Raw genomic sequence first — 26,233 nt, forward strand, 5'->3', positions numbered from 1 at the left:
TTACTTGTAATTATTTTTCTACTAGATCATTTTATATACATAATCTTTGGAATTTATACTAATTTCGACATGACACATAAGTACATAAGTGTTTTTACCTGAAATGCATTTGTTTGAAATTCCATTATATTGCACAAGCACCTTTTTTTTTTTTTTTTTTTTTTAGACATAATGGGAAAATGCAAAATTATTTATAATGGATCAACATGACACTTCATTTAAGAACAACATAACATGGAAGTTTCCTCTGGATTCTTCATAATCTGTGCCTGACTGTGTTGTCTTAATCCAGTTGCTAAAAAAAATAAGATTACATACAGTAAAATAACAGTTCAATCATAACTATATACTTATTAAACTATGCATCCCTCAGTAGTTATGTATAAAGGGAGAGCCTAACTTTCAAACACACCGGAAGCTTGCACTCGAGTCTCTCAATTGAGGTATGGAAGCACAAAATGGATACAATTTTCAAATATATTTTGTGTTTATTTTCTTCACTTCTTTATAATAAAAATATATAAAAATACATAAACCTTTTTATCAATTACATTTTTATTTTTAAATCGCATATATATATTTTTTTTTTACATAGGCATCACCACTTATCAAGGCCAAGAGACCACTCGAGGATAAGGGTTAAAAAAAAAATGTACAGTAGAAATTGGACAATATAGTAATCATTATTTGGTAAAATAATAGTATTCGGTAAATTTGTTAACTTATATGGAACGGCTCATCAAAAACTTGTTTACATTAGACTTGAAAACAACCATGTTGTAGTCAGCTGGAAAGCAGGAAAACGGAAGACAATTCCCCACAGGCGTGCAGTTCTAAGAAAGAAGCTTTGCTCATGGAATCTACGTTTAGGTTTAGGCACAGATAAAGAGTGGGGGAAATTATTGATTGTTTTCTGCTAGACGGGTGTTTCTTGTGAAAGTTTGGCGAGAGGGGGACCATAGAATGGAGCTCATCCGAGCACTTTCCATGAAAATAACGATAAAGCAGAGACAAACTCGCAACATCTCTTCTGTGAGAAAGAGGTTGCAGGGAAGAGAAAAGGACATACCCTACGAGGCTACAAAGTCTATTTTGAATGCTATCAAGGCAGGATAAGTCCTTTCTAGCAGCTCCTGCCCAAATGTGGCAACAGTATTCCATCCTTGGACGTACCTGGCTCTTATATAGATAGACAATTTCATCAGCAGTGAGATATCTACTGGATCGATAGAAGGATCCTACCATTTTTCCAGCAGCTTTGGCAACGGATTTAATGTATGTGTTCCAGTAAGGTCAAGCCAAGAAGCTTGTCAAAACATGAGGCTTCCCCAAGACGAGAACCATTCATTTCAATTGATGCCAGATGGGGATCAGAGCGTTGATGATGTAAAGATAAAAGCTTGGTTTTAGATGCATTAAAAGTAACAAGCCACCACTTTCCCCATTGTACCACTTGCTCAAGATCAGACAAGAGAGAATCAGAGAGAACTTGGTCGTTTACAGTCTTTGATGTGCTACCATAGATAGTAGTGTCATCAGCATGTCTACAAATGATGTAAGGATGTGATTTGGAAGATCATTAATGTAGATCAGGAAAAGAGTTGGGCCCAGGATGGACCCTTGAGGGACTCCAGCATTAATACTGAGAGCTTCTGATTTCTGCCCATCGACCACTACTCTTATGAACTTATCAGAGAGAAATGATTTAATAATTGAGAAGACATTTCCAGCTATACCATAGCTGGAGATCTTGTGAAGTAAACCTTTATGCCATACTCTATCAAAGGCCTTTGATATGTCAAGAGCAATTGCCCTAGAAAGGTAGCCTCCGTCGAGAGATTCGCTAATCCTATGAGATATAACTGTAAGCACATCTGCTGTAGATCTAGCAGAATGGAAACCATATTGCGTGTCACTAAGAAGGTTATTTTTGCTAAGATGGTTGATTATTTCTCTATTTAACACAGATTCCAGCAACTTACTCATGACACACAGGAGACTTATTGGCCTGTACTTAGAGGGGGATGAGCGATCACCTGAATTCTTAAATACAGGGCATACTGATGAGATTTTCCAGGGTGATGGGAAGCAATTCTCCTTAAGACAACATTTAAACAGTTTTGTAAGGATGGGCGCTAGTTCTGGTTGAAGTACTTTTGAGTGTAATTGGAATACTGTCAGGGCCGGTTGCTTTACTGGAATCAAGGTAAATAACCATGTTTATTTAAGTTAATATGTTATATATTTTATCAAACTATTTAGATATTTTTAAAATATATTTATTTACAGAAACATGAAAAAAAAAACTATGAATGTGTCATATTTTTTACAGTTTTAGCAGTTTCAAAAAGGTGAATGTGCAACAGAAAATAGTTTAACAGTTTTAAAATTTGAAAATTCCATCCATTTTGTGCTTCCATACTGAGGTATGGAAGCACAAAATGGATAGAATTTTCAAATTGAAGCACAAAATGGATAGAATTTTCAAATTGACTGACGCGGATGCCAACTGCCGGTGTGTTTGAAAGTTAGGCTCTCCCTTTATGCACAATTACCAATCTTTCTTCTTTAACTTAGTGCTACCTCTCATTAATATCTTCAGATGAGTTTGAAAACTGTTTAATTAATCTGACGTTATTACAATACATTCAATTTCGAAGCAGCACGTGACAATATTTATAGATCTAATATCTGTCGATTCACTAGACTTCATCAACACATCAACTGGGGTCAAGCCCTGCGTATCAAATTAAATAATCTCTGCAAACATATTTCCAGAAAAGCAGTGTATTTAACATTAAAAACTTTCTTACTGTGTTTTGTGCAGGCATGAATTGTCGCAAATAAACACCACGAATTGACATTTCTTTTTGTTCCTCACCATCTGAAAAACAAAAGAATTTTAAATTCCATAAAATATCATCCCACTAGCTATATAAACTTACGTGTATATATATTTCTATGTATAGAATTCATTCCTTAACAAATTAACTGATTATTAAGAATTTTGGAATTTTGTAAGGGTCCAAATGTGGTATATATTTAGTTTAATTTAATTTTATGCAAACGAGTTGGAGCCTTTTATGGAAATTCAGATATCTTTGATTTTTGAGAAATTTTAGCAACAGCCATTGAATATTTCAGTTTCTTTAATTTTCAAGTATTTTAGGGAACATAATATGAGCAAAACCTTTCAAATTTGCATTAAATTTTATTCATATTCATTAGACACCAATTAAGCAAGATTCTCTGGATTTTATGTGTGTGTGTGTGTGTGTGCCCCTTTATGAACTGGGTTCTTATTGTTGAGCATCTTATATTGAAATGAAAAAAATTGGTCTTAAGTGACTAATTTTTGCCCACGTGTGCAGATCATGGTGTTAAAATCACTTCATCACTCTCAACCTTCTTGATTGACATTTACACTTTAATTTAAACTATATTCTCGCCACAGTTCACATTGGCCGAGCGGTTTGTTTCTTGCTAATGAAGTCAGATATCGCTTTGTGGCCAGGTTTAAATCTCCCAACCGGTAGTAATCATGACTCCCAGCACTGATGATTCTTGAAGGAATGAAATACTTGTGTCTGTAAGTATTAAAAATAATCATAGTAAGAATTATATATATATAGGAGGTTAAAATTGAATACAAATTGAAATGGTCAATACGAGGAAGTGTAGTATTGGGAATCCCAGCTTAATTGCTATATAGGTAGTTTTAGAAATAGAAAGTTATGTAATCATATTTTCATTTCCCATCAGCGAGTTGGCAGGGTCACAAAAGGTTAGGTTTGACAGGTATCAACCTAGAGAGAATGCACCGGAAATTATGGGCGACACGGGAATTGTGGTCGTAGGCTTCCGGTTGACGACCACATGGGGGAGAGTTGGTTTTGTGCAGCAGAGACTGCAGATGGGAAATCTCGGGTCTCCCGACAACCAGGGTTCAAGATGATAGGCTTGCCTTGAAATAAAAAGATTGAAGCTTCACATCCATCTTGTTGTTATCAATGCATCTGTCTGCAGTGACCACTTCTCAATGAGATGGCAAACCAGAGCCCAAGAAGATATTATCCGCTGGCCAAGGCAAGCAGGTATGTACACATGATGTTGTTTGCACATGCATGTCTCGAGACCTTCCAAGGCAAAAGAACTGTGTAAGGATAGAACACACACACACACAAACACATATAACAGTGAACTGCACGTAACATATGCAAGAGAATACACATACACATCCATATATGAAAGAACACAGACTCTTAAAATTACCCGTAAAAGTAAACTTAAAAGTAAACGTAAAATTAACAAGAAACAAAAGTAAAAGTAAACGATTAGTAAAATAAGAAAAGTAAATAAACAAATAATAAATAGAAGGACACAAAAGTCTATTTTTAACAAAAGTGCTAGTAAATACTCTCCAAATAAGTCTGGCTAATGCAACCTTTGCAATCTAGAATTGTATCATATAATAATATCTAAAGAAAGCCTTCTTAACAAACGACAGGAAGTGATTCAAAACTGTTTACATAAATCTAAGTATATCTTGTCTCGATCAAAATCTGATTAGGTTAAAATAAATTAAACTATCAAAGCATGGAAAATTAAACATTTTTTATAGGGATAAATATATTAAATAAGATATAAAATTAGCAAATAAGGTAAAATAAACTGAAAATCGTAAATCACAATAAACAAAATAAATAAACCAAATGTAATAATATAATGATAACCAATATTAACACATTATAATATATATTTAGAATAGATTAGAAAAGAAAATAGGATGATATATTTTACATAATTTAAAACCGACAACTAAGAGCTAATAATTGTATTTTATAATTATATGTAAATAATAAATTAAAATATTGAATTAGCATATGGAATAGAAATCATGGAACTTTAAATATTCTAAACAATGAACCTAATTGCAATATTTGAACATGTTAAATATTAGTTGCAAATAAAATATTTTTTAATTATCAATAAAAAGTAAATAAAGTGCAAGAATATCAGTTTTAATCATCATAATACAATAACAATTTTAATCATCAAAATACAATAAAGTAAAAGTAGAATTAAATTCCCGAGTGTTGAATTTAATACTCATTTAATTAGGTGAAATGAGAAAATATTATATGATTAGTGCTTTGACCCAAATAAATAAACCAAACGTGATAATAGAAAAATTGATATAAAAACATGAGTTATAATCATATATCATTATATATCTATGGATTGAATTTTTCTTTTTACATTAATTAAACATTAATAATTTTATGTTGTAATCATAAGTTAAAATATATTAAACTATCAAATTAACATACAGAATTGAGGGTGTGGAACTTGAAATATTGTTAACTGTTAGTCTAATTGCAACATTTAAACGTGTTAAATATCAGTTTATATTAAAATTTTAAAAAATAATATAAAATAAAAAATAACATTTTCTTCAAAGAGAAGATAAAATATTATGTTATAATAACATTACCAATCCTAAATTAATAAAAGCAAAATTTTAAATCATTAAATATTATTTTATATACTCATTTAATTAATTAGAATAATATATTATTATATGATTTGTGTACTTTTCAACACAAATACAAGTGGAATAAGGATTCATTCAAGTTAAATAAATAATTGTAATAAACAATTTAACTAGTTTTGAAAATGATTATTCATACTTGATTGAAGAATATTAAAATATAACAATTACGGTAAAGAACTTTCAAACAATTAAAAATAAAATAAATAAAAATAAATAGTAGATAAATAATATATAAGATAAATAAATTAAATTAAATATTAAGCTGATAATGTTATAAATATATAATTGTTTAAATTAAAATAAAATAAAAATTTTTATTAATGAATATAAATCAAAATAAAATTATTAAAAATAAATAAAAAATAAAAAATTTAACAAAATATATAAATTAATTAATGAATATATGATAGATTGAAGTAAAATATTTGCTGATAATAATCATAGTTAAATAATATTTATACAAAAGAATAGCTTAAAGGATATCAAATAATTTTATTATTACTTTAGAATTTATGAATAAAATTTAAAATAAATTAAGTATGTGATCTAATTTTAATATATTAGAATACAATTAAAAATAATAAAAATTGGGATATATTTGAATTCAATAAATTAGAGTAGATGAATTATAATTACGGAATGATAACTAATAGACATATAAGCTAATTGTTCATTTGAATATTATAATTTAACTTGAATTATCTATCTATCTATCTAAAGCAAAATGTGTGTCTGTGTATGTTTGTATTTCTCCCCAAAACTTTTCTCAGTCGCATCGGAGCAGGTCAAGACTGGTTCTATCTGAATAATATGTGAGAATTAAAAAAATGAGCAATTACTTTGTATAGAAATAGACGTTTATAACAAGGGAGAGTCAGAAAGATTTGTTCTTTTTTAAACGACTTCAACAAGTACACATGGTTTAAATTAAAAAGAAAAAAAATGACATTTCGCTGATAGCGTCATGGAGCAGTGGGTAACAAGGTTGAGTCGTAAGCTTCAATTTTGACGTTTGAGCTCACGTAACGGTGATCTATTTATTTTTTTAAAAAAGGTTTTTGTTTTAAAGTTTTGACATTCAAACAAAGTTTTAAGGTTTTTGTTTCAAAGTTTTGACATTAAAACAAAGTTAAAGGCTTTTTATTTGCCATAACATTTTATTTCGAGACATTTTTTACGTGATTTTTTTCCTTTTAAAGAAAAACTGAATTATTTTCAAGTTTGCTTAAACTGGCTTTCACAGACTTCTTTTTCTTGCTGATTACATTTCAGTGTTCTTTTTTGTTTTGTTTTTCTTTCACACCTTTCTCCACCCGGGCTGCCTACTGTGTCTAAATTTTTTTTTTCTGGGGTTGCTCAATATCCTTATTACACCAGATCTCTTCATCCAGGCAACATCAGGTACCCCCGCTAGTCTATTATATAAAAGGGAAAATGTGTGTGTGTATATGTTTGTATGTCTGCCAAAAACTTTCGACACATACGACGAACACTGACAAAATTGGTATCGTTTGAAAGCTCAGTTTCTTGGATGATAAATATCCAAAAATTGGCCAAAAACATTAATTCTTTGACCGTCAACTGGGCCGTTTTTTATGAGGAAGAGTCAGTTTATTTGTTGACATTTTTGCAAAGTCATCATATGCCTTGCAATGACTAAGCTTAATTTGAACGGCAGCGACAAAATGCTTTTCTTTTTCACTTCCTTTACCTCTGCAGAGAAAAATTAGATATCCAACTCACACACTCCAGACTAACACTGAGATAGCACTTATCCAGAATATGAAAATCAACCAATAATGACCCCTGCACTCTACAAAATTGCTTCATCAACAGCACACGCTGATGTAATCATACATATTCGGTATATCAAATACAATATGCGATATGTAATGAGTTCTACATCAGTAGCACAGTTATGAATAAAAGAACACACTACAACCAAGGTGTCTTCATTCCATAAACACATATCTAACAAACACAACCCCAACTAAGATATGCAAATAAAAATACTAGCCACAGAAAGAGACCAAGGTAATCTGACAATTAAAGAATCACTGCTAATAAAGAAATTCAACCGCAAAACAACAGAGTGGAGCTAAATTGCAGCTTCCTTATATAATCATGTAAACACTAACAATACTTTTAACATGCGTTTACTACTTATAATAGCAAATAATATTTATCATACACTACTAATATTTAATGTGCACGAATGCTGAAATATTAGCGGACACAAAAAATTACATTTAACAATTGTATAGAATACTAACATGCAATATTAAGACCATTCAACATAAGATTGTAATAACATAATATAAATAGAGATAACTATGAACACATGATATAATTAATTATTATTATGTCCTTAGCAAACAAATAAGTAATAGTATATATAAATAAATTAATAAGAAATTTATATGAGAATAAAATTAAAAAAGACATATAGAACACTACCAAACTCTACTTAACTGAGTTATCGCCCTTAGATCCTTTTATTAAACAAAATGGAATGAAAACATTATGCAAACACACGTTAAGAGATTAAACACCTTTAATTGAATGATTATAAGTGAAACACGTAACAATAATTAGCAATGAAAAATGTTACAATAATTTTTAATAATACGTAACATTAATCCAAACTTATACAATGGAAATTAATTTGACAAGCATGCAAACCTGTCGGATTGTATAACTGATATCTATTCTCAGTTTCTGGTTAAAAATAAAAGCTGCTACAAAGTGATTTTCTTCTTCTTCCCGTCTATAAAACCTTGAAAATTAGGGAACTTTGTACCACACTGCCATCTTGGTGTGACACATTATATTGTTAAATAAATATTTTATACTTGAAAATTATTGAAATTCTTCAATTTTATCATTATTGTTATAGCCTTCAAACAACTCTTTTCACACTATGCACAATGCTTCAAGCAAACTACAACATCCTTCTCATACACACACACACACACATATATATATAAGTAAAATGAGATGAATTAGCGGGGCAGTAGAAGGAGATATGCACAAAGTAGACATGCCGTAGTAGAGTGTTGTATGTACTAGAGTAAAAGATAGATATACAGGCTGAAATGGTGGAGTGGGGATAGGAGACTTATAGAATGGAAGGGAGTTTTGTCTTATTAATTATAGTTGATAAGAAATCAGCTGTTGGAGTATTTGTTCAATATAAGGTATATTTAGGTCATGGCTAGATGAGAATGTAGTTGAGCTCGATAAAGATATAATGTTCTGATATTGTGTTCTTGGCAAGAGTGAATTCATTTGATGTCATTTTCAGAGTGCTGATTCAATGAAACGTTTGTGGTGAATGTTGCATGTGCATATTTTATTATTGTGACAGAAAACTTAAATTTATGATTAAAATCAAGTACACATGAAACAAGAGTTTTTGGTATTGCCAAGTTTCATGGCACTATTATAGGTTGTTTTGGCTTTATGTATAACTTATTGCAAACACTACACATACCGAACACTACACATGTCGAATGAGTAGTGCAAATTCAATGTTGCGATTGTAAATCACACGGAGCAATCGGATGTGTATGTATATTAGTTATTTTAACTTTGTACTACATATTCATAAAATTAGATTTTAAAGATGTTTCAAAACTTCCTCTGGAGATGTGAGAAAGGATTTTTTTACTTACCTTGAAGTAAGAGACGATTGATAGTGTTCATGTCAGCAGAAATATCGCAACTAAAATATTCAAACACGGCTGTCATCCAGATTTTATTACAAGCCCTAAAAGTTGAATGCAACAAATTTTTAAATTGATTAATCATCAATGTTGGTAAGTATGAGATGATAAACAATAAGCGCATGCAATTTGAGTATCGCTCGTGCATCTACCACTTGTCTCTCACTCTTAGGCAGGATCCAAAAAAAAGAGTCTCAAATCTAACAGGTTCCACATTATTGGCTAAGATCCAACCTCTATTCCATCACTGCGATATTGCATGCCTGTGCTTGTTTTTACAAATACAAGGTGCCTTAAATAAGTTTCCAGGCTTTTTTTGTACAGGCATTTAAAATTGTCATAGACTCCTGAAAATTTAGTATGTTATTGCTATACATCTTATGAGATGACTGACTAATTTTTATGATTAAAATGAATTCAAATGAATAGCTACAGCAAGAATTGGAATACATCTTACTAAAGCCTGGTTGTTACAACTGGTGAATTTTAAAAATGCAATCTGGATGTGAAGACACTTTAGAAGAAGGATATGCAATAAAATTTTGTTTTTAATTTGGAAAAATGCTTCAAACTGCTTTTTAACAATCTGGCATTATCGAGCATCAGTTTTTGAGTAGCATAAGATATTCAAGGAAGGCAGGGAGTCTGTTAGGGATGATAAGAAGTGTGGGAAGAGTAAGGAAGTCAGAACACGAGTGATTGGCCAAATAAAGAATTTCATGGATAAGGATTGTCGTGTGTCTACAGATACAATAAGTGCACAGATTAATGTCAGTGTGTGAATTGTACACACAATTATTCGTGAGAAACTGAAGATGCAGAAGATTTGCACATGGTTTGTTGCCACGGGTGCACCAATCCACAACTCCATCCTTGTCACAAATATTAGATCAAGATGGACAGCAAGACAGTTTCTCAGCCTCCCTATAGTCCAGACCTTGCTCCCTGTGACTTTTGGTTATTCCCTAAGCTCAAAGAAAAACTTACAGGCTGTTGCTATGAGACAATTGATGAGACGAAAGAGGCTGTGATGAGGGGCATTGACATGCTCACACAAGAGGACTTCCATGATGGTGCCTTCCAGAAGTTGTTGGAATGGTACAACATATGTATTGCAGCCGGAAAAGATTACTTAGAAAGGCACTAGAGTTTCATATGTGTACTATCACCAAAAGTATCCATACAAAAAGTTTGGAAAGTTATTGAAAGCACTTTGTTCTTTAATGGAATGTGCTCTGATAAACTCATAGCACTTGTGCCCTCATCAACATCCATCCTAGTGACTAACCTGACAAGCAGCAAAATCCCACCTCTTCACTCTTGCCAGCCTTCTATAATAGTTTCTTCTCTCGGAGTGCTAAACTTTGGAATTTCCTCTCTGTTTCCTGCTTCCCTGACTCTACTAATTGCAGATGCTTAAATGTAATATGAACAGACATCTCACTGCTCAACTCCCCACAGTCTCCTATTATCATGATCCTGCTGAAATCCAAGTAACAATATGCCTTGTTTGAAATGAAAAAGATTTAAAAAAAACTGTTTGCACCTTTAGAAATTGCATATGGCTTCAGATCATAGGCGATATCTTTGGAAATTGTATACGGCTCCAGATGATAAACAAAGTTGTAAGTACCTTTCGAAAATTCCACTGGACTTGATATAATAGATCAGGCTGTATTTACCCTTAGAAATTAAATAGATCTTGATATACAAGGCTGTATATATATACCCTTGTAAAATTCATAAGGCTTAAGATAATAAGTGTAGTTTGAGATTAACATCATTTTGTTCAATAAATGTTCAATAAATGTACTCAAAGTGCTGTATATTTACTTATTTGCAGACTCTTATTCTCATCTTCATAGTTGTTGTTGTTGTTTTGCCACATTTCAACCAACTTTGACTGAAACATGGTGAAACAACAATAACAGTTCACAAATAAATATACAAATTACTCATCTGAAAGAATTCTAATATAAAAAATAATATATAAAACTTAGACTGTCTATTTTATTTGAACATATTTTATCAACACTGTTCAAAAAGGGATTTTATACATGTTAAAATTTAAAAAGATGCAGGAAAAGTACATATTGCATTATTTTTGCCTTAATTTCGATTTTTATAAATTAGTTATGCCTTACTTTTAATGTCGTCCTATTTTTTATCATTTATAATGAATATTTATTGTAAATGTCGTAAACATTTGATTAATAAAAACGACTGTTCAGCAATGAAAATTATATTAAAAAAATGACGTTTATTATTTGTTTGCCATCATCTGGTTTTCGTATTTGATGTACTGCAAGTGTCCTGGACTTTGAAGTGGGCAACACATGGTAATTTCTTACACTTGCTCTCCATATGGCCTAATCCATAGGGTTGATACCAGCCATGTTGCTAGCAGTCAAGTCACCTCATGCACTCTTAAGTCAGGTTTTTCACGCAGACTTGTGCCTGGAGTATTCATGTGTTATTGAGTTTTTATTGATCTCTCTCTCACGGAAAGATTAGATACAAGATCAATAAAGTTGTGACTTGAAAATCCAATGCCCTCAAGTAAGAGCACTCTGGATGAACAAAAATTGCCTGGGAAGTCCCATTCACATTTCCCAGTAGGGGTGCTTCAGGTGATTAGCAATAAACTAACCATTTCTCAAAGGGCAAAGAAACCCTGGGAAGGTGGGTTTCCTAGAACTGCACAGAAGCATACCTGAGATTGATGGAGAACAAAGCTCAAAAGTAGGTTCTGTTGGTCTGATTTTGATATGAACTGCAAAAGGTTATTGAATTGATGCAGGAAGTGGCACACTATGGAACAAACCATCTGAGATGCCAAGTGCGTAAGGAATCAAACTTCTTTCCCACCACATATCCATTTAATCATGATACGGTTATTATGCTGGAGTTAGTGCAAACAGAAGCATTTGAGGCCCATCTCTCACTGTCATACAAAATGCTTTTTATTAGTTCATATTTATTTAGTAAAATTAAAATAATCAAATTCTTTCTATTTATTGATATAAAAATATACAAACCAAATGGAAGACCCAGTACCAGAACCAAAATCAAAGACATTTCTTGGCTTAAAATTTGGATCTCGTCTGACAATCTGCAAACAAAATTGAAAAATAAATCAACAAAAAATAAATCATGTTTACACAAAAAGTGGGTTCTTGTACAGAATTGTCTGTATTAAAAAACAAAAATAAACAAAAATCTGTATGGTGTACTTACCCGTGACAAAATGAAAATATCATATTCCAAAAATCACATAAATTTATCTAGTAGTTTTATTTTTATAAAGAAAATCATTTTGAAGCGAATAATGGGAATTTGTAGGCATAAAAATAAATCTCGCAAGTTTGAATTATTAAGTTACCTCCCTTGGTTTAGATTGTTTTTCTACAATTCTGCCAATTTTGGTTGCTCATTAAATTTGATTTTCTTATTTAAAAAGTAAAACTACTTGATCAATTTACATGATTTTTAGAATATAATATTTTTGTTTTGTAACAGATACATTCCTCACACAAATTTTCTTTATTTTTTGTTTTTTAATATATGGTGAATTTGAGTATGGTGGATAAGAACCAAAAAATGGAATCAAAAAGTAAACAAAAAGCTTCTCTACCTCTCTCCCCATCCTCGATTGGTAACTTATTAAAAAAAAGTGTGACAAGTTAGTGGACCCAAAATAAAAATAAAAATTTTAAGGGAGATATTTCCTGTCACATTTAATAATAAAATTTTTATTTAATATGTGGAATTTATTTGACGATTATGAGGACAAAAATTTTTGCCCTAAATTAATTCAAACTAATAAAACAAATATCCTCTCCTGCCAAGTTTGAAATGGCGATCAAAATGCTATGATCAAGAGTCAACCTCTAAATCCAACAAGGAGTTGAGATTGAATTCCAGGATCAAAATTGAAATCTTAAATTCACCCTTGAGACCCTCACTATGTCTAATGGCTACCAAACAAGGTTTTTTCAAAATTTAAATTCTTAAAATTTTTGTTAAATTTGGAAAATTATTTCCTTATTTTTCTAAATGAGCCTCAAAATTATTATTTATATTATCACATTTATTATATTCTTATGAATTGCATGATTATTTATAATAAGAATATGAGAATTGTGAAGAATCAAGAACTGTTTTAAAAAGAATTGTTTTATTTCTTGAGAAATTTTTGGTGAATTTTGTTTCCTTATTCATTTTAACAATAATAGAACTGGTTATATCTGATTTTTTTTTTTTATTGAACCTAAAAGAGATAACACCCGACATTGCTCAGGATTAAAGAAGGATCACTACTATGAACTCTTACATTATGTTCATAGCATCATTTTACTTTGTTTTACTCGCCCCATTTTGTTCCGTAATATGGTTTGAAGAAGCTAAAGTATTGAATGATTCTAAGACATTTGGACATTTTATCTGCTTTGCATGAGACGGATATTTGTAAATCTTATCTTACTTTTTTTTGTGCTTTTTGCTTTGTATTTTTTTATATTATTCAGGTATTTTCAACCATATTTTATTCATTTTTATTCATTTATTTTAAAAAATTACTAAAAGCAGACTGTTTTTCTCCCCATGCTTTATTTCTACCTATTGTAAGAGGGGAATCTATCTTCATTTTTCTGCTAATTTATTTACAAGAGAGCAAAACTTTAGTGAAGTAAGATACTGTGATGCAGAAATATCTGGTCTAGAATCCAAACGCATAATTATCTCTCTGTGATAGACCCATAGATTTTGTCAGGTCATCCATCTTGGAGATGGAAAACTGATATAAAATCATAAAACGTGCTACTGACATCACTGTTGACAACCTTCTAGGAAGCTGGTGATGAACGAATTCTTCAGTTTGCAAACCTAAATTGCTTAAGGAGTGGTTAGACACTGCCTATTGTCCAGTTTTCACACTCCTTCTTTGTCTATTAGCCATGTGCGAAAGTACAATATCCAGGACTCAGCAGAGACACCTTGTGCTTGGCCTTGTTTCCTGACTAGGATAATAAACGTTATATCCCCATTCCCAATTTCTTTCTCTCTCACAAAATGAGCAAATTGGGCATGCTTGTATCCCAATAAAGTTTGCTTGACTAGTCTGGGCTGCTCTTGTCTGAGAGGTTGAGAGTACAGGTTTGACAGTTTGTCTGGCTGCTGTTTCTGACTGACAGTACAGGAGCCTAAACTCGTTCTTAGTGCTTAGAGAGACTGCTCCATCATCAATTGTATAATATATATAATATAAGGATCATAATATATATAACATCATCAGCTGGTTAATATATATAATATAAGGATCATAATATATATAATATAAGGATCATAATATATATAATATATATAATATAAAGATCATAATATATATATAATATATATAATATCATCAGTTGTATAATATATATAATATATATATAACATCATCAGTTGTATAATATATATAATATATATAATATCATCAGTTGTATAATATATATAATATATATAATATACAGGGTGTTCCAAAACTCTTGGGCACATTTCAAGTCCTCATATCTGTTTAATGTGCCCAAGGCTTTTGGAACACCCTGTATATAACATCATCAGTTGTATAATATATATAATATCATCAGTTGTATAATATATATAATATCATCAGTTGTATGATATATATAATATATATTATATATATAATATCATCAGTTGTATAATATATATAATATCATCAGTTATATAATATATATATCATCAGCTGTATAATATAAGGATAGTTGCAGTGTCATGGTGTGCATGGAAAGAGACCCTGCAGTTATCTCCAGTAGACTTTTTTGAGACCACAACTATCCAGACAAGATTTGACTAATAGTCTACTTGTGTATGCATATTTGTCATCAAACCTGACCTACCTTGCCTAACACTCTAACCCAACCTGAAATTAGATAACATCCCAAACAAAAATCATGATAACCAGATAACCACATAAACAAAACCAATTCGCCTCCTCACTTAAGGCTCACATACACAAAAAAATCATTGGGCTGATGCATCTACCATTAATCTCTCCCTCTTAGACAGAGTCCAAAAAAATCACTGCAATGTTGTGTCTGTTTTACAAGTATTTTAATGGAATGTGCTGTTTAGCAATAAAATCTCACCCCTTCACTATAGAAGCCCTAAGATGCTGGAAAGCCTTCTACTCTAATAGCTTCTTCCCTTGGACTGCTAAACCTTGGAACCCCCTTCCAGTTACCTGCTTCCCTAACTGTAGTGACATCTCCTCTAAACATGGTTCCAAATAGTAGATTCTTAGATCCAAGTGAAAATGTCTTGCTTGGGGTGAGTATGACAAAAAGTCTTGCTTGGGGTGAGTATGACAAAATGTCTTGCTTGGGGTGAGTATGACAAAAAGTCTTGCTTGGGGTGAATATGACAAAATGTCTTGCTTGGGGTGAGTATGACAAAATGTCTTGCTTGGGGTGAGTATGACAAAAAGTCTTGCTTGGGGTGAATATGACAAAATGTCTTGCTTGGGATGAATATGACAAAATGTCTTGCTTGGGGTGAGTATGACAAAAAGTCTTGCTTGGGGTGAATATGACAAAATGTCTTGCTTGGGGTGAGTATGACAAAATGTCTTGCTTGGGGTGAGTATGACAAAATGTCTTGCTTGGGGTGAGTATGACAAAAAGTCTTGCTTGGGGTGAATATGACAAAATGTCTTGCTTGGGGTGAGTATGACAAAATGTCTTGCTTGGGGTGAGTATGACAAAAAGTCTTGCTTGGGGTGAATATGACAAAAAGTCTTGCTTGGGATGAATATGACAAAATGTCTTGCTTGGGGTGAGTATGACAAAAAGTCTTGCTTGGGGTGAATATGACAAAATGTCTTGCTTGGGGTGAGTATGACAAAATGTCTTGCTTGGGGTGAGTATGACAAAAAGTCTTGCTTGGGGTGAATGTGACAAAATGTCTTGCTTGGGGTGAGTATGACAAAATGTCTTGCTTGGGGTGAGTATGACAAAAAGTCTTGCTTGGGGTGAATATGACAAAATGTCTTGCTTGGGGTGAATGTGACAAAATGTCTTGCTTGGGGTGAATATGACAAAAAAAAATGCTCACCATTAGTGTGTGATACATATAGTTGAAATTTCATAATTATATTTGAAGATTTTAAAGCGTAATTTCATCATGGGGACACATAGTGGGTAATGTACTGATTTTGAACCACTTCCATTGTCTTCCCCAGAAAATTTCATACATATGATATTATTTTCATAATAGGATGTACTTGAAATTTTAAACCTATATAGTTCCCTTGGGGTGCACTTAGAGATTTGGGAACTTCCATTGTCTTCCCCCAAAAATTTAACATGAGAATACACTTTTAGATTTTATGTAAATTCACTAACCTTTCTTTCTATGGAGAAACACACAAACATCACAAAATATATCTTTCTAGATGTAATTACCATGTATATATATAGTAGTATAAAAATATACTTATGTCAAGTAAGCTACACAAAAACGTTTAGTTGCGGGGAGGGAGGGGATTCATCAAGCTAATATATATATATATATATATATATATATATATATATATATATATATATTTATTAGCCCACTGTCTGTTTACAAGCAAATTATCAGCTAGAGTAGAGCACTGTTAAGCATTGGGCAGATGTTTATCTAATGGACATTTGATGAATCATTTACGAGTACCAATTCTTAGTCCAGTGGTTAGAGTTACATACATACATATATATATATATATATTTATATACATTTGTAAAAATGTATAAATTATTTTATTGATTTTCAAACCGAGAGAAAATATATTTGCCCTATCTTGTATTTTATTATTTTTGCGCTCAAAAAGCCGATTATCTCTGCCCGTTCCATTGTGTAAACAAAACAGGAGGAAAAAAAGGAGAAGACCTGTGAACAGAAGAGAGAGAGATCCTATGAATAAAGGGCGGAAGAGGAAAGAGAAAAGAAAGCTTATAGACAAGAGAGAGAGGAGACAAAAGATAGAGAGAATCTATAAACCTCTGACGAAGGCCAGAGGAATAGTTTGCCAAAAAGTCATGAAAACAACAACTAAAAAAGATGAGGATAATAGTCTGCAATAAATAAATTAATAAATAATACTCATCTTAATAATGAATTCAATAAAAAAAAAATATATATATATATATATATATATATTTTATTGAATTCATATATATATATATATATATATATATATATTTTATTGAATTCATATATATATATATATATATATATATATATATATATATATATATATATATATATATATATATATATACACCATTCGGTATGGACCCGACCATGGAAGATCAGATAATAAATAAACGTGGATTTATAAGACCAAAAAATCCAACCTTAATCGCCCTTCGGGGCCCGTGGCGCAGTGGATGGAGATGTTGAATCCAGGTGAGAATTGTCTGAAGATAGCGGTTTCAATCCTACTCAAAGCCGGCCAGAAGATTCGTTGACCAAATGGTGGTGAGACAACAACAACTATGGAAGGCAGTTAGGAGATTCGGGGTTCCTATCCGCCGCGATTACCACCTGACGAAGGCCAGAGGAATAGTTAGCCGAAACGTCGTGAAAACAATAAGTGATAAAGATGAGGATAATAGTCTGCAATAAATCTTTTTTTTTTTTTTTTTTTTTTTTTTACAGTGATCACCACTTATCAAGGCCCGGAAGCCACTCAGGGATAAGGGTTATTGCAAGTACATTACGTTAGTGTGGAAATTTGATGGAAGTGTTTACTTAAGGGGGCGGTTCATTAGGAATTTGTTAACATTGGACTTGAAGACATCCAAGTTGTAGTCCGGTGGGAAGCAGGCAGACGGAACAGAGTTCCACAGGCGTGCAGTTCTAAGAAAGAAGCTTTGTTCATGGAATCCACGTTTTGATTTAGGCACAGATAAAGAGTGGGGGAAATTTTTCACAGTGGATTCGGCTAGACGGGTGTTTTTCGTGAAAGATTGGCGAGGGGGGACCAGAGATTGGAGCTCAGACGAGCACCTGCCATGGAAATAACGATAAAACAAGGATAGGCTTGCAACGTCTCTTCTGTGGGAGAGAGGTTGCAGGGTAGAGAAAAGGGCATCCCCCACTAAGCCACAAAGTCTATTTTGTACTCTGTCAAGGCAGGATAGGCTGTTTTTTGCAGCTCCTGCCCAGATATGGCAACAGTATTCCATCCTTGGACGTACTTGGCTTTTATATAGATAGAGAATCGCATCAGTAGTGAGATATCTTCTGGAGCGGTAGAAGGATCCCACCATCTTTCCAGCGACCTTGGCAACAGACTTGATGTACGTGTTCCATTTCAGATCAGGAGTAAAGGTCAAACCCAGAAGCTTGTCAAAACACGGGGCCTCACCCAGACGAGAGCCATCCATCACAATTGATGCCAAATGGGGATCAGAGCGTTGATGATGTAAGGATAGGAGTTTAGTTTTGGATGCATTAAAGGTAACCAGCCACATCTTCCCCCACTGAACCACGCGCTCGAGATCAGAGGAGAGAGAATCAGAGAGAACTTTGTCATTTACAGCCTTTGATGTGTTGCCGTAGATGGTCGTGTTATCAGCATAGATGTCAACGAATAATTTAAGTATGTGTTTAGGGAGGTCATTAATGTAGATCAGGAAGAGAGTTGGGCCTAGGATTGACCCCTGAGGGACTCCAGCATTTATATTGCAGGCCTCCGATTTTTGTCCATCTACCACTACTCTTATGAGCCTATCGGAGAGAAATGATTTAATGATTGAGAAAACATTTCCAGTTATACCGTAGCTGGAAATCTTGTGAAGTAGACCCTTATGCCATACCTTGTCGAAGGCCTTTGATATGTCAAGAGCAATTGCCCTAGAAAGGAAGCCTTTTTCAAGAGATTCACTAATCCTGTGGGATATAACCGTCAGCACATCTGCGGTAGATCTTGCAGAGCGGAAACCATATTGTGTGTCACTAAGAAGGTTATTCCTGCTGAGGTGGTTGACTATTTCTCTATTTAATATGGATTCCAGCAACTTACTCATAACACACAGGAAACTTATTGGTCTGTACTGAGAGGGAGATGACTTATCACCTGAATTCTTAAATACAGGGCAAACTGATGAGGTCTTCCAGGGAGTCGGAAAGCACTTCTCCTTAAGGCAGCGCTTAAACAGTTTCGTAAGTATGGGAGCAAGTACTGGTTGAAGCTTTTTTAACACTATAATTGGGATGCCGTCAGGGCCAGTTGCTTTACTGGAATCTAGGTTCTTGATTAGCTTGGCGACCTCATGCACGGATATTTGCATGTTACCTAGCTTGTTCTGTGTTATAGGAGGAAATATGGGGAGTTGATGGCCTTCGTCGCATAGGGTAGAATTAGCTGCAAAGTTCTTTGCAAATAGTTTGGCCTTATCTGACGCTGACGAGATGACCTCTGGTCCATTGATAATGGTTGGGATAGAACGCACACTTCTGTTCAGGATTTTATTTGTTATTTGCCAAAACTGGTGGGAACCAAGCCGCTGATCAGCTACCTTGGATTTAACAGACTGGGCATATAGCTCTCTTGCATTTTTTATTACTCTTTTACAGTGGTTGCTGGCAGTCCTGAAAGCAGCTTTAGTCTCAGTGCATCTATTACGTTGGTAGCTATGGAAAAAGTGATTTCTGTGCGCGATAGCAGCAGCACATTCTGGGGAGAACCATGGCTGGCTGTTAGGTTTTTGTTGAAATTTTTTAGATGGTATGAATTGGTCTATGCCTACAATTAACCATTCGGTCAGATCTGATACTATAGAGGACACTTCCTTTTTAAACATGGAGTGCAGAGGTAAATCAGATATGAATGTATGGAAGCTATCCCAGTCAGCCATAGAGTATCGGTATACAGTACGGCGGAGGGGTACGTCTGGGGGCTTCTTACATTTCGTTTTTATCAACTGATACGATGGAGTGGTCGGAGGATCTTAGAGGAGAATGAACGGAACATGAACATAGTTCAGGGGAAGTTGAGAGAAAAAGGTCTAGGAGGCTTGCATATTGACCGGGTGTATCGGGCACACGGGTGGGTTCACGAACAATCTGAGTGAGGTCATAAGCAATGGCAAAATCATGACAAAACCTCCCCTCATCATCTGTCTTATTTGAATGGGTCAGCCATTCCACGTTATGGACGTTGAAGTCACCACAGATGTGGATGTTAGCCGAGGGATGTGAAGACAGTATGTGGTCTATTTTCTCAGATATGCTCTTAAAGATAGTAACTCCGCTGTTGTGGGGCCTATAAAGGGCAAATATAAATGTAGTGGTGTTAGCAAGTGCAATCCTGAAGCACATATAGGGTAAATTAGGATCTTCTCTAGAGATATCCCTGCCACACGGGAAGCCATCCTTAATGTAGGCACATATTCCATGCCCATGGCGATCTTGGGGGTCAGATTTAGCTGTTAAATTAGAGTATCCGTTAATTATGAACTCATCTAGGGAAGTGGTCGGCCCTATTCCAGTTTCACTTAGAAATAATATGTCCGGTTTCGTCTCCTGTAATTGGGTTTCAACCTCTGGAAGGTTGGAACGTAGACCCCTGATGTTGGAGAAGGAGACCTGATAGTAGGGGTCTACGTTGGAAGATGGGATTCTAGGTTCAATCGAGTTTTTATTCTGGAGAGATTTCATGTTGAGGTTTTGGGATTTGTGGAATAGGTCGGCATACTTGGTTAAAGCAGTACAGAGAGGGAAAGTAAGAGAGAAAAAGACAGGAAATTTTTTTTTTTTTCGTAGCACACGAAAAGGTAAAGCCGTAACAATTACCCACTAGTATGGCATCGAGAGGCCCCACCAGAGACTACTGCATGGTCCAGATCCATTCACCAAATGGCAATACAGCAGTCCCAGTACTTTGCGCCTGCTGATAGGACAGCCTCCTTAGTGGTTATCCAAGGTTCGGGTCCCTGACTATCAGGCGGATAACGTCAGCCAAGACAAAACGTTTACCTCCAGCACCCTTACTAGTGACATGGCCACAAGGACAGACAGAGACAGAAAAATTTTCCGACATCTCAGACTACTGGTCACCAAGTACTACCGACCTTTAAGCAGCTTTTTCTTCACCCTTTGTCAGAAAAATCACTCATTGAATGAGGACTGAATGACAAAATAGGAGAAGCGAGAGTTACTGGAGCTGCCGATAACACATCCACTGTATTATCTACTCTCCATTAAAAAAAAAAAAAAAGGGGGGGGGGAAATGGGTACAAGTGACTTATTTGTATCTAAGTAGTAAGTCCGGTGCTAAGTTAACAATTCAGGACACTTGATGATAATCTCCCCTCCCATATTAATGGGTGGAAGTTTGTTGTTATCTATCGAGTTTGAATCATTAGAGTTTAACCTTATAATTAATTAAAATCCAATAATTAACTATTATCAATTTGTAAAGTCGGCTTAATATTAATTTACATTCGAGTTTAGATAATTATTCAAGGTTTTACTTTAGGAGGTTCGTTTTCATGAGTAACTGTTTCTTTGCACTGTATTATATTTCGAATGTAATGAAAAAAAATATAAAACATAATTATACTCACTTCTGATAGGCATTGTATAAGGACAGCATAATTAGCAGGCATTCTAGAAACCATATACAAAAAACTTTTATAGGCATCATAACTATATAAAAAAGAGAAAAATAATAAAAACAGTTACAATAATTATACATGAAAAATGTGAAAAAGCATCAAATAAATCTGTATTTCATGCAATCCAACTTTAAGAGAAAGACAATCAAAAATCATCTTATATTATTGACAAAATTCCTCCAAAAATATGATTAGGCTTGGCAAACAATTTCTTAGAGTCACAAAACAATAAGAATTATCAATTCTCACCTGAGAATTCTATAATTCTAAAGCAGGAATGGGTAAAGACGTAGTAGTTGTATGATAGATTTATTTGGCTGTTGCAAAAATAAGAACCGATTTCATTTTTGCTTTTAATCAAAATATCATCTAAAATGCATATTTTATACCCCCCCAACACTGTGTCCATGAAATAATTTTGGAGCTATCTTCAATCCAAAAGTAAGACAATTAAGTTTAAAAATTCCTTTATGTGTGTTTATTGTCAGATACTTCAAACATACTGGACTGACTATAACTTGAAGATTAGCTTCAAACAAATTCAATTTTGGAAACACTCAACCACAGTTTAATTTAGTGGATATATCTTCTGGAAATGGTAGGGGAATATGCATGATCTTTTAAACAGTCATTCAACCCCATGGAAAAGTCAGCACCCACTCTGATTTTTTGGGGGGTTTTATGTTGGCAATGCCCAATATGAGTAATCGACTTTTGAAATTCTGCCAATTTTTTACAGTCTGCCCATTTATTTTTATATGGAGATATTTTCTTTTTTTACCCTGCTTCATTTCATTTTTAAACACGATTATGTCCACCTTTGATTGACATTTTTTCCCAAGCTTTCTAATTCCTCATTTATTGTGTCTAGTGTCGAAAATGATACTTTTCTTTTGGGTTTAAAAATCAGTTTAACATTTTCTTTTAATTCAAAATTAAATTTTGTTTTTGTCCACAGAGTCCTTCTGAAAAAAAAATGCAAAGGAATTCACTTTTCAAATATGTAATAAATTTTTTTTATTTGCTTCATCTTATTTTTATCAATTATGTTAACTTTGTTACAAAAAGAATTCATCAGTAAGTTGAACAGTACAATCCAGTCTATCCCAAAAAGATTTTATGAATGAGAAAGTACATATACTTTCAATCTATGAGGTTTTCCCATGAACGAAATGTTACAATTTAGTTCTTCTTTGAACTTTTATATCTAATGCTCCTCTGGCAATCTTTTTTGGTTTCATTAACCGTGGACAACCTATTTTTTCCAAGTTTGTTCATTTATTACCGATATATCACTTCCTGAATCGATCAAGTAACAATTCTATAATCTTTCCAATTAGTTTTAAATTTTCTTCTTTTACTCCCGTTTATTTCATTTTTAGACAAAACTATGTTCACCTTTGATTCCAACTTTGTTTTTACTTTTATTTCGTCAGACAATCATAACAACAATTAAAAAGCAACTTTTTGTAACACTTGAATCTTCTTTCTGGTGATTTTGTGATCTTAGATAATACATGTTCCAAAAGTGATTTATTTTCTTTTGCCTGTTGTTTGAATTGTTTTTGTTGTTCCAATTGTTGTTGCAAAATGGGTTGAGGTACTTTAGCTAATTCTACACTCTCTTCCATTTTCTTTCTTAATGTATCCACGAGACAAAAATAAACTTACGTAGATAATTTTTTTCTACATACAGCAAGAGCATTTTTCATGTTCCTTACCAAATTATAAAAAATTGAAGAGAAAAAATATTACTCATTTTCTGAAAGTAACAATAAGTCTTTCTAACATTCTTTATTAGTTATTTTTTTCTAACTTGTTTTAAATCCTAGCATGAGTCATGCGTGCCTTCCACTCTCTCTACCAGCTAGTATTTATGGCTTAAACCAGCTAAGCACAATATTGTAGGAGGAAAGACCTGCACTTATATTCATAAATAAAATGATGAGTCTCTGTTCTAAATATGTGCAGTCATTCACTGTTTATGTATTTATCAAGACACAAAGCTGTCTCTTTTTCAAATTTAAAAGTTTTTAAAAAAATCCATTCATTTTAATTTTCAGATTCTTTATTTTGAAGTTATTCTGTTAAAAAGTAAGAATTTGGTGGTGTCACAAAAACTCTTTTGCAACAAACATGTTTTTTTTTTTATTTTCTTATCATACTATTTTGCGTCTTTAACTCTTGATTTAAGGCAAATCTTCCCAACGAGTGTGTCGCATTATCAAGTGAAATCAGTAATTTTAGGGTCAAAAAGCCATAAGAAATACAATTTAATTCTTAATCCATTCTTACATGAGGAAGTATTAATTCTAAAGGAGAAATGAGTAAAAACATCACTTAAAATGAACTGAGTTATCTCAATGTTCCATTGACATAAAAATAAAAAGACAAGTCTCTGTTCTAGCTGTATTCAGTGATTGGTCGTTTACACAGAAGCATTAAGACACAAAGATGACTTTGCTTTCTTCAGCTTGAATATTTTTTTTTCCATTTAATAATTTATCTATTTCATTTTGCTTGTTACTTATAATAATTAAATTTTTGTTTTGTTTAAAATCAAGACTTTGGTCACTTTTCAGGTGAAGTAGAAAAATGTATGGTGATTGTCACACATGCTAAGACAGACATTAAACCGAATATGAGGATGAAATGAATTGAAAAAAGGTTGTAAATAATAGTTTGGCAAAGTACATTTAATAGAAGAAGAAGAAGAAGAAGAAGAAGAAGAAGAAGAAGAAGAAGAAGAAGAAGAAGAAGAAGAAATTACAAATCAAACAAAATTTTTCAGCTCTTGTCCAGAATTTCTCCCTATATTAAAAACAAAAAACAAACAAGAAAAAAATCTGTATGATGTATGTACCCATAATGAAATCAAAATATCATATGTCAAAAATCATATAAATTGATCAAGTAGTTTTATTTTTAAATAGGAAAATCAAATTTTATGCATAACCGAGGACTGTCTTGCCCGCCATTTTGAAAAGAAATTTTAAAAAACAAAGAGAGGTAACTCAGCAATAATTCAAACTTGTGAGAATTTAGTTGTAATGCCTATAAATTCCCATTAATCACTTGAAAATGATTTTCTTTATAAAAATAAAACAACTTCATGATTACTGATTTTGGAAATATGATATATTTGTTTCATCATATGTACAGCATAGAAATTTTTTGTTATTTTTATTTTATGATTTGAGAGGAATTCCGGACATAATAATAAAAGGAATAAAAGGCCAAATGATAACCTACTTTGTTGGCTGCCAATTGTAGGTTTTTTTCTTCATAAGATGAACAGTTTTATGATGAATCTTTTTTTCAAGTGCATCATCCGAAAGTTTATTTGAAAATTCTGAAACATCAAAATCATATGGTTTATCAGGAAATATTTCCAAACAGAGGACCAGATCGAAAAGAAAAAATTTGATGATTAAAAATATATTTTTATAAAGGTGATTTATTGAAGTTAATACAATTCAGATTTGTTATAGATCGAAAGAGCTGACCATTGACGGTTATTGTAAAGACCCCACTTTTCATCGCAAGTCACAACCCAGTCGAGAAACGAGTCATTCTTGTTGCAGAAAAGAAGGGAATATGGCACTTCATAACGGTATTTCTTTTGGTTGCCAGTTAATTCATGTGGGACCCATTTATCAAATCTTTTTGTCTTTCCAATTTCTCTCAATTAATTGGAAATTGTTGTGTATGTTATGTCTAATTCAGAAGCAAGTTCTCAAACAGTTGTGCATGGATTGGCTTCAACTAAGGCCCTTAATTAATCGTTGTCAACAACCACTATGCTCATCATCTTATAGACTCCTGTCGCCACTACAAAATTTCTTGAGCCACTATTGCACTGTGCATTCAGTAGTGGTTTCTGGGCCAAACACTTCATTGATATCACGAGCTGTTCCAGCCTAACTTGAACTGAATTAGGATATTTGTGTGAATTTGTTTTTTTTTTCAACCTCCTATTTAATGTTCTGAAAAGACATAATTTTTTTAAAAGGATTATAATTTAAACGATTATGATTTAAATGACTTAAAATTTAAAAGATTATAATTTAAATGATTATATCAAGAGCAAAAATGTTCTTTAAAATGATTATAATTTAAATGATTAGATAGAGCAAAAAAGTTCTTTAAAATGTATATAATTCAAACGATCAGAACAAGAGGAAAAAAGCCTTAAAAATGATTATAATTTGAACCATTAGATAGAGCAAAAAAGTTCTTAAAAATGATTATAATTTAAACAATTCTAGCAATGCTGCAGGGAGACA

The 26,233-nt window shown here is 32.9% G+C and overlaps 1 protein-coding gene across 2 annotated transcripts in view; it reads right to left on the bottom strand.

Moving 5' to 3' along the window:
* LOC145258274 (ribosome assembly protein METTL17, mitochondrial-like) overlaps positions 1-26,233 on the bottom strand; it is a 60,855-nt gene that overhangs the window by 12,950 nt on the left and 21,672 nt on the right. For both annotated transcript variants that reach the window (XM_080116271.1, XM_080116272.1), the window contains exons 4-8: positions 25,200-25,299; positions 21,897-21,978; positions 12,318-12,391; positions 9,229-9,323; positions 2,814-2,884 (exon numbers count right to left, since the gene is read on the bottom strand). In XM_080116271.1, the coding sequence (XP_079972397.1) occupies positions 2,814-2,884; positions 9,229-9,323; positions 12,318-12,391; positions 21,897-21,978; positions 25,200-25,299 (422 nt within the window). The remainder of the gene's footprint in view (positions 1-2,813; positions 2,885-9,228; positions 9,324-12,317; positions 12,392-21,896; positions 21,979-25,199; positions 25,300-26,233) is intronic.

Source organism: Euprymna scolopes, chromosome 33 (assembly GCF_053919585.1).
Source record: "Euprymna scolopes isolate OS-2025 chromosome 33, ASM5391958v1, whole genome shotgun sequence".
NCBI classification, from domain to species: Eukaryota; Metazoa; Mollusca; class Cephalopoda; order Sepiida; family Sepiolidae; genus Euprymna; species Euprymna scolopes.